Raw genomic sequence first — 16801 nt, 5'->3', positions numbered from 1 at the left:
TACATGATCGAGCAACATACATAGAGTCACAAAGAAGACTGTCACTAAAGGGTGATACAAGATGTGGTGATCATCTGACTTGAAAAGAGTAGCAGATATTTGGGAAAAATAATGAAGAGCTACATGATTGAGTAATATACATAGAGTCACAAAGAAGACTGTCAGTAAAGGGTGCTACAAGATGTGGTGATCATCTGACTTGAAAAGAGTAGCAGATATTTGGGAAAAATAATGAAGAGCTACATGATTGAGTAACATACATGCATCCACAAAGAAGACTGTCATCAAAGGGTGATACAAGACAACACCTGTTAATAACGTGATGCACAGTGTATCAATCTAAAATGTTGAAATGTCCAGGGTAGTTTTCGACAGTTCGCGCGTCGAAGTCACGTGCAAGGTATCGCCTCGGTGTGCGTACGCGTGTCGAGGGGCGAATGGCGGCGTATCCAACGAAGGAAGGGCGGAACAGGGGGCAGAGCTACCTGTAATATTGATCCGAACAACCTCGCAGCGTTGAAGCCGCGTGTTAGATGTCCCGTATCTGTCGCCGAGCGTCTCCTTCCGTCTCGTCTCATCTCGCTTTCGTCCGCTCGTTTTTCCCTAAGAAAAGCTAATCGACGCGTGAACGATACCGTTGCATCGAGCCGAGAAAAAATCTATTCTTACGGCGCCTACGTGCGTTATGACTCACGCTCGAGAGCGTTAAATAATTTCGATCCACCGATCGTTCTTATCCGTTTTAACCGGTACGAAGGGGTCGCTAAAGTTACCGAATCGTGGTTAAGCCTCGAGGTGCTTCCCCGTCTCGAGGGTGCGCTATCGGATCGCGTTTATCCCTATCCCCTTTGCTCGTGTCTCACGAAACTCGACCAATTTCAACCCCGAGCACCATCCCTTAAATCGTATCTAAACGCGCACTTCTAGGACGCGGATAAATTTATTTTCGAAGCGAGATTGCTGAAGGGAACTTCTTAAGCGAGTTTTAATCGTGGTTGGGCTACGTATAACGGTGATGGCAGATTGATCGAAGTTTCCTTCTCGAGGAATTAGACTTCTGGACTCCGCAAGCTGTTCACTACGAATAATTTGACTCTTAAACGCATCATTTTTGTAAAAGGGAAGTGATGAGACTATTATACTATTAATGAGACTATGAGGTTATCTGTAGGTAATGATACAATTCAGAAAAGAGCATATTTAATATATACAGAGGCCACCAGGATAACTTGATTGGCTAACAGAGATGACCATATCTCCTCGACTAACTATTAAAAAACTAGTAACATCGAATCAATACCAAACTTGTCTACATTCTATCAGCAATATCAGCCAAGTTCAGGTGCTTTCAAGCTCCTCTCTGTATACCAAAAATATACCTATGCTTCTGCAACCATATACCACACTTCTGCAACTCCATACCACTACTCATACATTTTGAAATAGTCCGTATAACAGCAGAGAAACAGTAAAATCTATATTGCAGTACTGCGTATCACACTGTATTTGATTCATCAAGGTTATGTACCTAAGGTTAGTCTCCGGAAAAGCAACGTAAGTTATAGTGAAAGAGCAGAGTTGTAGGAGTGTTGGAAAATTGTGAAAAAACGAGAGGTTACCCTCGTCGATCGAATCCGCTATCGGGGTTAGCGAATGATTAACGAGGCCCGGGGTTAGGATAAAGGAAGACCTAGGGCCTGAAACGGGGTTCGGATCGATAAGAGCACGATGCGTGCCAGTCATGCTCCGCCTCGATGAAATTTTATACCACGGATTAAATCTCTCGAAGGGTATTTTCGGGAAGTCACATTGGTTTCGTAAGAATCGCGAAGAATATGTAAGCTGTATACGGTCGCTTTCTACTTCGTACACGATCGACGATTTATCGACAGGGTCGTTTTAATTTCGCCTCGATCGAGTCGCGATAAACTGCCGATGTTGCGTAATGAAATTAAACTCGACGGAGTTTTCACGACATCGAAATAACGATCGTAGATTAGCCTTCTCGAGGCGATCTTCGATGGCTCGCTTCAAATCCGTTTCGCGCGAACGGCTTTATTCCCGTTATAGCCTCTCGCGACCCCCTCTGTCCCTTCTCCGTGGCGTTCCATTTTCGTGCTCGAAGCGCATTGTCGACACGGGAAAAATCGTTCTAGGTGATCGTCGCATCGATTCGAGACTTCTGGCGGAGAAAAAGAAGACGAACGAGTGGGTGTGCTCGACTGTTTCGCGTCAGTGTCCGTTACAGCTCGATCACGCTCGCACGCGTTTTGCTCGTTTTGTTCCCTTAACGACGCCGGGAAACAAACGATCCTTCGCGTGATTTCGCGTTATCTTGCCTCTCGTAACCGAAGATTCGCCGGTAATGGCGGCGTTCGTCAGAAGAGCGAGATTCCCCATTCGAAGAAGATACAGTGAGTTTCGGAGCGAATTAGAAACTACACGATCGGTGATCTATGCTCGATCGAAACCACTTTGCTGTTTCTGTGTTTCCTCCATTTCATGCAATTTCGTAAAATGTCGGTTGTGCATTTGGAAAATGGCCGACGAAGAAGGAAGATTCCCAAAAAATCGGAGTGAAACCGTTGACGCGTGTTGCAGGTAAATCACCGTTCTTCCCGAGTCTCGAGGATCAAAGCGGAACCCTGCTGGAGGACCCGAACGCGCCAAGCCAGTTGGACGGCGTCGGTGTCGGCGTGAGCGTCGGTGTCGGCGTCGGCGTCGGAGTTGGCGTCGGAGTCGGTGTCGGCGTCGGTGTCGGGGTCGGAGTCGGCAGCGGAATAACAGGATCTCAAGCGGCGCCGCTCTCCTCGCCGAGTCGGAGCAGTCCTCACAGTCAGGGCAGCGAAAACGGAGAACGTTTCTCGAGGAAAGTGTTCGTCGGTGGACTACCGCCGGACATCGACGAAGGTACCTCCCCTTTCTTTCTTCACATTTTCTTCTCTTCTCTTTTCTTCAGTTAAAAAATCTTCCCAATTTTACAGAGGAAATCAAAGCCAGTTTCCGTCGTTTTGGATCGCTGGTCGTCGATTGGCCACACAAAGCGGAGAGTAAATCCTACTTTCCACCGAAGGGCTACGCTTTCCTGCTTTTCCAGGTAAATTCGAACGATCGCGTGTTTACGATCCCGTGATCGGCAGAACTTTATCGAGCTATCTGTTCGCAGGACGAAGCTTCGGTGCAACAGTTGATCGACGCGTGCATTCAGGACGAGGAGAAACTGTATCTGTGCGTGAGCTCGCCGACGACCAAGGACAAGCCGGTGCAGATTCGACCGTGGCGGTTGAGCGACGCGGACTTTGTTCTGGATGCGTCGATGCCGTTAGATCCGCGGAAAACGGTGTTCGTCGGCGGTGTGCCTCGGCCGTTGAAAGCCGTCGAGTTGGCGATGATCATGGATCGGCTTTACGGAGGCGTGTGTTACGCGGGCATTGATACCGATCCAGAGCTGAAGTATCCGAAAGGAGCCGGCAGGGTCGCTTTCAGCAATCAGCAAAGCTACATAGCTGCCATATCGGCTAGATTCGTTCAGTTACAACACGGCGACATAGACAAGAGGGTGAGTACTTTCTTATTCCTGTATTAGCACGACTACCTTCTTAGCACGATCTCATAATTTATTCGTTGCTCAGGTCGAAGTCAAGCCGTACGTTCTGGACGATCAGATGTGCGACGAGTGTCAGGGACAACGTTGCGGAGGCAAATTCGCGCCGTTCTTTTGCGCGAACGTTACCTGCTTACAGGTAAATTACTACTCGCAATACGAGCGATCCTTTGAATGAATACAGACTAATTTGGGGCTGTTTTTGCAGTACTATTGCGAGCACTGTTGGGCGACGATTCACTCGCGGCCAGGTCGGGAGTTCCACAAGCCGTTGGTGAAGGAGGGCGCGGATCGACCTCGAGCCGTGCCTTACCGCTGGTGTTAACCCCAGCCGCGTTGTCCTTAATTATCGCGCAACCCTAGCTAATTAACTACCACTTCTACGAACCACCTCCCCTTTATCCACGAGACCCTCCAACGACCGCCCGCCGCTCGTCACCCGACCACCCACTCGCCCCATCCATCCATTCATCCGCTCTCTTCGACCCGTCCGACAGTCCGCGCCTCCCGCCCTTGTCGCTTGCTTACCTACTACCGATACGTGCAATCCCGAAAACCACCGCCGTTACTCGCTACCTATTCGACCCTTCCTACCACCGCTATTCTATTACCGCCACCACCATCGTTATTATCGCTACTCTACTATTACCGTTCTATCGCTACTACCACGCCATTACTATTCTACTACGAGCTACTTCTCTACTCCGCTATCCACTGCTACTTGGACGCGTTTACCGGATACTCGGCGAACGAACCAGTCGTCGTTTTCTGCCAGCAGCTCGCCGAACGATGGAAGAAACCGAGGAATCGACGAGAAGAAATCACCGAGACTCTCGTCGAGAAGAGGAACTCGCGTTGTCGTCGAACCATCGTTCGTCAACGTATCGTGTCTCTTACCGATATCGAACACGCGTTAGTTACCGAATATTACGAATTTCAGTGGAGAGTTTCAAATCGAGACTCGCCCGCGGTCGCCTCTTTCGAATCCGACGAAGCGCGAGTCGCTCTTCCCGGGACGCTCGTTTCTTTTCTCTCGGCGCTCTGGGGTGGCAGAGCTTCTCGCGTCGATCGAAGAACGTGCTTTCGTCGCGGGAGATCGTTCTTCGTTTTCTCTCCGACTCTTCCTCTCTCTCTCTTTCTCTCTCTCTCTCTACCCTGTTTCTTCACTTCTTCTGGTCTCTTCGTGTCTTCGTTTCGTTGGAGCGAATCTATCAAAAGACGACTTACTCGTCGACGGAGAACGGACTCGTGTTCTTCTTCCTCCTGATCGTTTGTCTTCTGTTCGAACGGGCTAGGGGTAAGAAGAAGGGAAATCGAAGAACGAGAGGGACACCGTATCCGAGGCAGATTCCTTTCCTGTGATCCTCTTGTCCGCTCGAAGGCAAAGATCGAGAGAGAATCGAAACCCCGATTCGTCGCGCCTCGAAGCTACGGTCGGCTCTTCGTCGATGGACGGTGGCTTCGGCGGGCGAAAGAGGCGAGCGCGAACGCGAATAGAAACGGTAAGAAAAATATATACCGAGTACCTGACAGGGCGCGAAAGTACGACGAAAGGTCGAACGAATGGACGAAAATACGAGTGATGGGGCGACGGACGGGGAAACGAGCGCGAAGAGAGGGTGGGAAGAGGAAGAATCGTCGAGGCAAACGCTGGTAGAAACGCGGCCGAGAGTGATAGAAAAAAATAAATAGAGACGCGAAACTGGGAGGCGTACCATTCGTATCGAACGTTGAATAGATAATGAAAAACATCCACGCTTCGAATCGCTGTGTATTAGATAATTCTCTGTATCACGGTCTTTAGCTATTAAGAACTTATTGAATATGTTACATAGGTGCGTTATATATACATACATACATACATACATTTATATATATATATATATATATATTATATTATATTATAGTCGTGCGTTTTTCGCGTAAACAGCGCGATCACGCTCTTAGAAAGAATGTTTGGATGATGCAAACGATTTTTTACTAATTAACTTATTCGAGTGCAAAACGTAGCAAAAATTTAGGGGACGGGGGGAGAGTGAAAACGAGAAAGAAAGAGAGCGTACGTAATAGTGAGAATGCGCGCGAGAGAAAGAGAAGAGGGAAGGTGCGCAAGAAAGTAGGGCGAAGGAATAGAGGAGGTTTAGAGAAAAAAGTTAGTCGGAACGCGGTCCTTTTCAGGCCGAATAATTCGTTTTCCTTAGAAGAAGAACGGATCGCAAAATTTTTTCCCGCGATATCGGAGAACGATTGGAACCTGAACCTCCGCGTTCCCTCGCGCAAGTGTACTCGACGCTCTTCCGCGACGAGGAGATCGTCCCGGAAGAAACCGCAGTCGAGATCGTAGGATAATTACTCTTTATACGTCCGGTAGAAGAATCACGAATAAAACACGCGCGGTTTCGCGCGAAACTAGATCGGTATAGTAAATCGCGCGGATCCCTCTTCTTGTATATATCGTTTCCTCTCGATAACGGGCCGCGTTAAACGGCGGTGCGCGTTTTCTTAATCCTAACGAATTTCTTCGCTCGATGTATATAATCAAGTGCAGCGATGCAATCGACGTAGTTCAAATGAAATCTCGTCTCGAGAGAGGCGCGTTATCGCGGATTCTATTCTTCGAGAGAGCAACGAAGGGTGTTCTCGGTGGCGATTCAAGCGTCCTTTTCGACGAGTCGATATTTCGAAGACGACGCGAAGAGCCACTCGTACGTAACGTTGCGTGTTCCGCTTACTAGATGATCGTTCTATTCGTAGCAGCATCTCATCGTCATTCGAAAACCGTAAGCTCGTAGATTAACCTCGCACCACGAGTCTCTTTGACGACGCGCTCTCGCGTGTACGCGTGACGTGCGCGTATCACGTACCACGTACAACATACATACACTCGTACACACGCATCTATCGTACCGCAATCTTTTAGTCGTTCGATAACGAAATCGGTAGAAGGTGATAACGAATCGATACGTTGCGTACATCTTGTAACGAAGAACGTTGAATACACACGAATGTACGTATATAATTATGTATGTATTACGCGTTTGTACACAATTATATACGTATAGACACATATATATACACACACATATATATACATATATATATTTATTTTTTTGGTACTCTTTTTGTATATACTCGTCACCGTAGGTAAGGTGACATCTAGGCACCGCACGGGGTACGGATGTACGCAAGAGAGAGAGAAGGATGCACGCGGGGGAGAAAGCGAGCGAATGAGTGAGAAAGAAGCGGATCGGAAGCACTCGGGAGAGATTGGTTAACGACGATCCTCCGTCCCTTCGTTCGTACGAATTCGTATCGATGTCAACGTTTCGGAGCGATTCTTTCGTTCGTTCGGTTCTCTCTGAGAGCTAGTTTAATTCTCTATTTAATGTTTTATCGGTTAGCGAATTTATGAACGTAAGGGCGAGGTCTGCGAGCGAGAATGAGAATCGAGAGAACGAAAGAAGAGCGTTAGTTAGCGTAATTTTTCGACGGTCGATATTGTGAACGAGGAAAGCGAAACTAAGTTATAATACGTCTCGCGATGCACGCGCCTCGAGAAATCGGTGATACAAAATTCTAACCGTAATTCCATCGAGTCAGCAGGAGGCCGTCTCGCGATTCGTACACTAGGCGAAAATTGACGATGTCCGAAACGCTTTCGCGCGTGGTCACGCACTCGTACGAAACCGATACGTACTCGCGCGATCTCGTTCGTGCACGGAGATGGAGCTCTCCCCATTCGATATGATTCTAGTAAAACTGAACTAGGTACCAATTCACCTAAATCAATTGATAATTTAAAAAAAAGTATATATATATATATATAAATATATAAAAAAACATAGATATGTATTTCGAGAACGAAAGGGAGAAAGAGAGAGAGAGAAAGGGTAGCATAATGCCAATACTTGAGAGCATCAGGTATTTGGACGGGAATCGAGATTTTTCTAGACAAATTTTTCTAATATATTAAAGAGCGCAGAGTTCTGCCGGAATCTTGGTACGCACGTTCGAAGATTGCTCTTTTCTGTCGGTAGACGCGTTAGAATAATTCTCTTTCTCGCATTGGACCGCGTGTTTTAGAACGTACGCGAATGATTTGTGGAATCGTTCGAGAGGCCGCGTGCGCATACGTAGGAGTTTCGTCGCTTTCGAAACGCGCGTCGCGGCGAGCGAATCGATCGGAGACTCGGTTTCCGGGGGATTTAGGCAAAGAAAATTAGGAAATTTGATCGCGATTCCGACGCTGGATTTATTTCGCGTTGGCGCTCCTTGATCGCTCGACGCGGACATATCACTCGTAATTTCGAATGACGCCCGAAATCCGGAAAGAGGAAACGCGCGAGGGAAAGAGCACGCGGAGAAGGCCGCGAGACGATATAAACGCGTTTATCAACGTCGCGATTTCAGCTGAAACGACGATAATTAACGATGACTCGTAAGAGAAATAATAAATAATATATTAGGTATGATTCTTCACCTCCTTTGTAATATGTGTGATAAAGCATAATATATAATATAACGATAAATATAAATATAAATATATACGTGTATTTATATATTTATATTTATATACGAGATACTAATATATAATTGATAATAACGATCGAAATATCTAATATATTATGACGGATTCGAAAAGAGTATAATTGGAAAGCGCGACACGAAGTGGCAAAATTGCCGTCGTTCGAAAGGTAAACGAAATGATCGGAGGGAACGAGTAACAATGGTAGTCATTTACGATAGATTTGTATTTTTCAGTGTTGAAAAGTTTTTTATACTGCTGTTATATTCTTATCTAAATATCTTAGTTCGGAGAAAATGTGTGAGACGAGGCCCATGCGATTAAGTGCATTTGATAACGTTGTAGCGCGTGACCGCGTACGCGAGAATGGACGAGAGAATGAGAGTAAGTTTGAGAGAACGCGTCGCGAACGAACGAATCGAAATACGATACTTTTCACCGAATTTCCTTTCGTTTACACGCCGGATAAGTCTCGAACGCGCGTTGCTCGTCGTTGCGATCCGATCGATTCGGCCGTTCGTGAGACGAACACGATTCGACTTCGACGCTGATCCTCATTTACCAGACTAGAATATAGAGTATTTTTGTTGTTGCCCCGTGTAACTTGTTCAGGAACTCGAGGTTGAGATCGCGGTCGATCAAGAGCGCCATTTTCGCAGCGACGCCTACCTACGTAGCTCTCCGATCGTAATTATGGTTGCTCAACCACCGACATTTTTCCTTGTTTTTTTTTTTTTTATTGTCGGATACGTATTATTCTAGACGACATAAGTTTCGTTAAGATTCTCCCCGTTTTGTTTTCTGTATCCGTCTTTTATCTTTGTCATTCTTGCTTCTCGTTTACCTCGTAAGCAGAGTCGATTTTTACAACTTTTGTACCGATTTCGTAGGCACGCACGGTTTTCCGATACACCGTTGTACAGGCTTTTCTATCGCGTGGAACGTTTTCCTATTTTTGTAATACCTTTCTGTTTTTCTTTCTACAAATTTTTATATTTTCGCTATGACGATTACTATTAGTTCATAGTGCTTTAACGCGATTAACACTGTTACGATTATCAATATGCTATTCAATTATTATTATTATTAATTACTATTATTATTAGCATTATTACTATTATTATTTTGCTATAGTTACTGAAACTCACGCAGTTACGGTTACTACTATTATAGTCTACTATTATACATGTACACATGTATCTCCATGTACCAAAGAAACAGTCAAACGTACTTGTACATTTGATGTATACATGGGCACGTGCAAGTTAGGCACTGCTAGAAAATATATATGCGTATAAAGTTCATTTGGACGCGGTATAGTTAACGATTAACTTGCACGTTCGTCATTTTTTTTACGCTTTTGCTGAAATTTTCGTGTTCTCGTTCGTTGAAGCACGAATTTTCGAAGCGAAACTGAGAAAGCCGAGAATCGAAGAGCATCGGAAATTTCACGGCGACGAAGGAGTTTCGGGAATCGGTAGAACGCCGATCGAGACGTCTACGGGGTAGGCACCTTTCGAATCGATCGGTCGTAATTGGTGGATCGAGCGAGGTGAATCCACTGCGCCCGCGGTACTGGTCGCGCGACTATGCTAACGCTTTAGATACGTTTAAATGTAAATGTGGGATACAGCCGTAAACTTAACGTATGTTCGCGTATATGTTTTACCGAGACACTTAGAGCGTAAACCGTGATAAGGCTATAAGACAGTATAAAACTGGAGCTGGGAGCCGTGCAATGTTCTTACCGGGCGAAAGGAAGCGTAATAGCGACGAGCGAAAGGGTGCGAGTGGAAGGGCTGAGAGCGGAAGAAAGGGGATGGCCAAGTTGGAAATTTCTGAATGACGAACCGAGGGAAGAAGATATTTTTTTATTTTTTTAACAAGACCCTGAAAAAAATTAACAAAATACTTTACGCAGAAATCGAGGGGGAGGGGAACGAGGGCTAGGGGAGAAAGAGTGCGTGTGTCGTGTGTGTTTGCGCATGAATGAACAAATAATAAAACGAAGCGCGGAGAATAGTAATATACGAAGCTAAGTGCATCCCAGAGGCGGGCACAGTGCATGCGTTTTTTACGTAGTAATAGAAAGTCTGACTGCTTTTGTTTTGTGGAAGTTTTTATGGAGAATAGTAAAAGTCCTTTTTAGATGTATAGAAAGAAAAAAAATGCAAAAAAAAGGAAAGGAAAAGAGGGAAGAACGAAGCGAGAGATGAAAGTGAACTTTTTTAAAAATGTCGTTTCGGGTTTCTACGTATCTTTTTATGTACATTTATACGTGAACGTTTGTTTTTATTGTAAAAATTTCGCCGTCTGTATTCGTAAGTTATCGTAGAAGTCTGTTGTTACTAATACTATTTACTTAAGATAGCCACTTTTTGTCCTAGCGTGTAATTGCGAAGGCAAATTTCTATGAGTTTGTAATATAATCGACGAGGACCAGGCGGACGCGGACGACGACGAACGGGACGACGTTTGGACGGTAACGACGATAAAATTAGAGAAAATCTTACAAGTGCAACTTAAGTCTTAACTCAAAGTTACCAAACCACGCGCGAGGTTTCGTACTCGAAGGATATAATTTTTTATTAAAGCAACTTTTTGCGGAGCTCGTTTAACGATCATCCTTATTTTTTTATACCAGTGGTAGTATCCTGCCCACCTCTGGGTAACGAAGAAAAAAAAAATAATGAAAACGAACGGAGACACCGTCGCGATGCAAGACACGATTTTACCCCTTTTTTATATTGCATTTCTATTTTTAATAACGTGTGCTCTTTCATATTTCGTCGCGAATGGAATACGGCACGAGCATCGCAATAAATCTTTGTCCCGTTTTGTAAATAAATCCGTCTGAAATCGCGTCTTGAATATCGACGGAAGCTTTCTTAGCAAAAAAAATAACCGAAACAAAAAAAACCGTAATACGTAAGTGAAAAAAATAGAAAGAAGCGAAGGAAGAAAAGGGAAGAAAGCGCGTAAAGCAAGTACATTACTAGTCAATCCTCGATTCACGAAAGTTGCACGGAAGTTACGAAACGAACGAGAGAGAACGTTTTTACTTTCGATTCATAAAAGACTTGGTTTATATCTCGATCCTTGAATTTTGATAAGAACCCAATAGGTATTAACACGATTTAAAAGTCCTACTGATTTAGAAACTATTTACACGATTCGATGGATCCTTTTTGTACGTTATTTCTAGGTTCACCTGTAATTTAACGTTGCGTTATATCGTAGAGAATAACGAGTATCGTTGTACCGTGATCCTTATTTTTAAATTCATTTTTATTACCGTTGATAATGTTAAGAGTACTCTATAGCTCGCTTGTATTTGAGAGAACGTTAAGTACTTTATTACTATTATTACTATTATTATCATTATTATTATTATCATTATTATTGTATTCAGATGTAGACAACGTTGACTTGGTTTCCTTTATTTCGTATTCTTCTGTTTTGTTAACAAGTTTCTTTTTCGTACTCTAGTTAAATGCAAATTATGCATAGATATATTCATTGACTTTTTCGTTTCTCCGTGTGTTTTCTTTTTTCCTTTTCCCTTATCCTTCGAAGAACGCTCCGAAGAGCTTCTTCGGGGGCTAGTTCCGTTTAGACACGCGATACGTTGGCGAATCGAGTCGAGCAGACTCCATTCGTCTCGGTTTCCTGTTTTTCCTTTACGTCCGTTTCAGATGAAAGTAATCGTTTTACCGTCGTGATTCGTCGAAGTAAACCGATCGTGACCTGGACGGAAACGGCGTGATCAAAGAGGAAACGGCGAAACGTAGAATATCGCACGTATTACGCTTAACATAACTTTTAAGTAAGTAAGTACGCTTAAGCGAAGCCGACACCTAATTTTCACGATTGCGCCGCGATTCGTCTTTCTTCACCTACCGTAAAATCGGTAGCCAGCGAAATCTTGTATTTCGTTCGTCTTTCTGATCATTTTCCATCGAAGTGTTTTTTAAAACCGATCAACGATTGTTCAGAGGGCGACATCGATTCGTGGTTGTCTGACGCCATTTTCGATCAAACGGATTCCGGCGAATCGATGGACAACGGCGTCTCGCTCGTATTTTTTCGATAAACTTTTAACGACGAAGTCGCGCGATAGAGAGAGACAGGAAGAACCGGTGCGTGTGAAAGAGAGAGAGGAACGAATGAAACCGATCGATTAAATATCCTTAATAGCGTCTAGCGTATAGCGACAAAGTATCGATAGGGCACTCGATCGACGAAGCAGCCGGCCATGTTGGTCGCGTTGCTAAGCCAATTCGCTCTTACCAGTCCCTTTTGTATCGTTCTTTTTTTCTAAATAATAACCTGTTAGAGAGGTTTAAGGAATACTCTGTGCTCAGAGAATAAAAAATAAAAAAGACAAACGACGATCGTTGTTGGAAACAGTTGGTCAAAGTCCGATCGCGTTCGTTCGCTACGCGTCCTCCCGCAAAAGTAACGCGAACTCGAAGCGTCGAACAGCGATTCGCGATTTCTTGCACGAGATCCAGCGACCGGACGACGATTCTCGGAACAGAGTTTCAACGATCGTTAAATCGTCCTCGGACGATTATTTTAAAATGCAAAGCGCAGAACCAACTAGGTCGTTAGCCGAGCGAAAGCAACGGTTTCTATGCCGAAACGTAGAAAGACGTTCGAATAGCGTAGAATTTTTAAACGAATCTTCTTCTCTTTATCTCCGATTAAAATTATACGAAGCGTACGAATAACCGACTCTTTCGAATAGATTAGCGTTTAAGCACGTCAAAGCAATACTACGCGTTTCTTGCGACCGGCTTCGATTCGAACGCGTCGAACATTTTACGTTTCGTCGAAAGTCAAGAACAATCACGCAAAGATGGTCGTTCAGAACTCGATGCAACGTCGACGATTTTCCTACTTTCCTTTTATCGAGTACTAGTTTTGCTGTGCCGTATAAGGGGGACGTCGGTCAATTCGAAAGTACTTGGTATCATTACCCTTTGTTCGATTGTTCCGAAGTGCGAACTAAACTTTGAAAACCGTTTCGTTCTGGGGAAATCGTTCGTTGAAATCGCGCGATCGTCTTTCGTGTACTAGCATAACTAACGACTTCATTCGAGTAGTTAAGGTACCATTTTATACGACGTAGCGCAATTTTATTTTTATATTAACCTTATTTTTTACTGCGTTTCACTTCAAATCCACGAAAGCGTTTTAACTTCCAAAGGAGTCCACTTCATTTTATGATTTCACGCACACTTTTCCCTATACAGGGTGTCTGAATCTCTTGTGCGGTGGGGTTTGACATTCTGAACAACTTTTTCCTTTGCAGAAATTCGCTATGAAGCTTCGTTTTTGAGTTATTAAAGAAAAACCAGTTGGAGCGACTACGCATGCGCGGACGCGAGAGCTTGGAACCTAGCGTCTGCGCATGCGTGGTTGCTCCGATTGGTTTTCTCTTAATAACTCAAGAACGAAGCTTCATAGCGAATTTCTGCAAAGGGAAATCTTGTTCAGAATTACGTTCTGCATTGATTGTGAGACAACGCTAGGTTCAAAGCTCTCGCGTCTGCGCATGCGTGGTTGGTCCAACTGGTTTCTCTTTAGTAATTCAAAAACGAAGCATCAGAGCGAATTTCTGCAAAGGGAAATCTTGTTCAGAATTACGTTCTGCATTGATTGTGAGACAACGCTAGGTTCGAAGCTCTCGCGCCTGCGCATGCGTGGCTGCTCCGATTGGTTTTTTCTTAATAACTCAAGAACGAAGCTTCATAGCGAATTTCTGCAAAGGGAAAAGTTGTTCAGAATCACGTTTTACATTAATTGTGAGACACCCTGTAACATAGCGCTCCAATAGGAAGACATGTTCGCTGAAAATCGACAGCAACGTCGTTGAACATTTGTACCGATTCGAAGGAAGGCAGAGAGAATAGAATTTCAAAGCCGGGACAATCAAATTTTTCTATTTTGTACGTTGCTCGATTTTCTCCGGGCAATCGCGATTTTTTAAACGATTTCATTGAAACGGACGAGCTTTGGAATTGTAATCTACGAGAAGAGAATTTCAACGACGACATTCATCGAAGGAAGCGAGAGAGCGTTTTTAACGACGAACGATGTTCGCGCGATCGGAAACGTGTCTCGAAACGCTCGTGTTCAGGAAGGCAAGAAATCCCGAAAAAGATTAACGTCGCGATTACTTTACGCTGTGATCGGCTCCGAAAGCCAAATTAGACAATTCTGCGAAGAAGATCGGTCTCTAGATCGCGAATTATCGACGCTCTCGAGATTCGCTACTTTCGAATTCTTCTAAGCACGATCGGCTCTCGTCCAAATATAGCAAAGATGAAATGCGACGCATCGAACGGGTTAATATTCAAACGGAGATTGGTGAGGGCGAAAGAGAGAGTGAGAGAGAGATCTTTGCGATCGCTCGATCGGTATAAACGATCGACGATCACGTAGCTTAACTAGCCAATAACGTACGTACACGATAGAGTTTATTTTTTTGGTCGCAGAATACTGTTATAGGTATATTTAACCGTGTCGCGTGCGAAACTGGAAAGAGGCGTACGAGAGTCGATTCGATTCGCTGTGAGAAAATCGCCGCGAGTGCTCCTCGATGCGCGTATCGCGTATACGTTCGAATCCCGTGATCGTGCATAGAATCGTCGAGGAACGCGTCGAGATCCAAGAAACGCGTAAGCCAGTGCTAGTCGATTCTTGCTAGTCAACGATCGAAGGATCGTTATTTGGATCGTTTCTAGTCGAATTACGATAACCGATCGAGCGAACTAGCACTGGTTGATATTCGTCTCGCGCGATCTCTTTTATTATCGTTCGCTTTTTACGTTTCACGAACGATTACCCTCGACTCGACTACACGAACGTTCTTTTAACAACCACTTAGAGGGCAAGTTTTTAGAATCTTTTTTTAAAAAATAGCAAAAATCTAATCGCGCGTCAGGGCAGGACGGGGGAACCAGAAGCGATCCTTCACATTTCCTTTTCCCTTCGAGCCTTTCTGAGAGAGGATGTCCTCTGGTTCACCCTCGTTATTTATCGTGTAGTTTATAAGGATCAGGACTGTACGCTATGTCCGCGTCGCAAAGGAAACAACGCGGTGCGGTGGTTAAGTATCGTGGCATTAATAAAATTAAGATCGTGTTTAGGGAACGAAACCGATACGCGTGCGCTGCCACGTAAGAAATGTTCGCTCTGCTGTACTCGCATTATCATCGTGCCCGAGCTTTACCCCTGTCCGGCAAAATCAAAAGTAGCAGGAATTCGACAGCTTGCAAGTTTCCTTTGGTTCCGTTTACGACGACAATGGGGGTGCAGCACAATCTCGCTTTGCGCTGATATATGTACGTATGTTGCGCGAGGAGGAATCGAACGAAGGAGAAACAGGACAAGGATCAAGCGTTTTGTACGCGTGCAACAACGTCATTAGAGTAACGAATAATTAGCGCGCCTAAAAATTATTCCGCGAGGCGTTCTTTCCGCGGCCAAGGAGGAGCACGACGTATCTCGTTGGAACGGCGATTAAGAACAAAAAAAAGAAAAAAAAGTGAATGTAAAAAAAAAAGGAAAACGTTACGGAACGGTGACGACACAAAAAAAAAATAATGGGAAACGCAGATACACGTACACACGAGAAACAAAATGTAACATTAGTAGGAAACCGTAATTTTTCATGCTCGTTTCTTGATCACACTACTCTAATTACCCAGATGTAATTTGTACTGTGTAACTATTACTATTTTTATGAATTTTTGTACATTTTTCTAATTATTTTGTATGATAATCCTTAGCGGAAAGAATGGCGAGTCTGGCACCCAGCTTCCCCCCGAAAACAAAAAAAAAAGTGTTCAAATGTTAAACGAAAAGGAAAATAAACGTATCGCCGTTTGTAAGAAGAAAAAAAGTGGAAGTGAAGAAAAACTTAGGGGTAAGGGTAGTCGATGCGCGGAGGCGACTGCGTTTTTTGGGGGTTGGGGTCGATCAAGGGTGTCGGAGCAGAACGGATTTCAAATTCGATTTATATGTAAAGCAAACGGAAGCGAAAGAAGATTTTATTGCGCGTAGATCGTGACATTCAAAGAAAAACCACAGTTATTGGATAGCGTAGTCCACCATTTGTCCATGTAGTTTATCTGCTCGCCTATCTGTCTGTCTGTCTGTCTGTCTGTCTGTCTGTTTGTCTGTTTGCCAATCTGTCTATCGATCAGTCAGTCAGTTAGTCAGTCAGTCTACCTGTCTGTCTGTCCGTCTACCTGTCTGTCTGTCTGTCCTCTTCGTGAATCTACCTGTATCCTTTTATTATTTTTATACGTTGCTTTAACCGAACGATAATTCGAACAAGCTCATTATTTATCGATTGGCTATTTGAAAGAAAAGAGCGCGAACAAGAGGCTATCGGCGTTTCGTAGACATAAGAGAGAGAGAGAGAAGGAGGAGAGAGAGAGAGAGAGAGAGGAGAGGGAGAGACGGACGACCAAAAGAAAAATGGCGGCAAAAACCGAAAGGCTCGCGTTTAAGCGCGAAAGTTGAATGTATGAACTTTCTTCGTGAGTTGACGACATGTTTGTTATTAATTATAAGAATCACCTTTTCTTTTTGTCTTGAATTTGAAATGCTATCAAATAGATCAATTCTTTCATGGAAGTAAGGCTTTATGAATTTGC

The 16801-nt window shown here is 44.2% G+C and overlaps 1 protein-coding gene across 2 annotated transcripts in view; it reads left to right on the top strand.

Moving 5' to 3' along the window:
* Positions 1-16781, top strand: part of orb2 (cytoplasmic polyadenylation element-binding protein orb2) — a 47869-nt gene extending 31088 nt beyond the window's left edge. For both annotated transcript variants that reach the window (XM_076540277.1, XM_076540276.1), the window contains 5 exons: positions 2602-2910; positions 2985-3097; positions 3167-3559; positions 3633-3743; positions 3813-16781. In XM_076540277.1, coding sequence (XP_076396392.1) covers positions 2602-2910; positions 2985-3097; positions 3167-3559; positions 3633-3743; positions 3813-3929 — 1043 coding nt within the window. In that variant the 3' untranslated portion in view covers positions 3930-16781. The remainder of the gene's footprint in view (positions 1-2601; positions 2911-2984; positions 3098-3166; positions 3560-3632; positions 3744-3812) is intronic.
* Positions 16782-16801: the final 20 nt, after the last annotated feature.

This window comes from Megachile rotundata, chromosome 15 (assembly GCF_050947335.1).
Source record: "Megachile rotundata isolate GNS110a chromosome 15, iyMegRotu1, whole genome shotgun sequence".
Classification (NCBI taxonomy): Eukaryota; Metazoa; Arthropoda; class Insecta; order Hymenoptera; family Megachilidae; genus Megachile; species Megachile rotundata.
The sequence above is the reverse complement of the archived record's forward strand: the minus strand, read 5'-3'. Positions and strand labels throughout refer to the sequence as shown.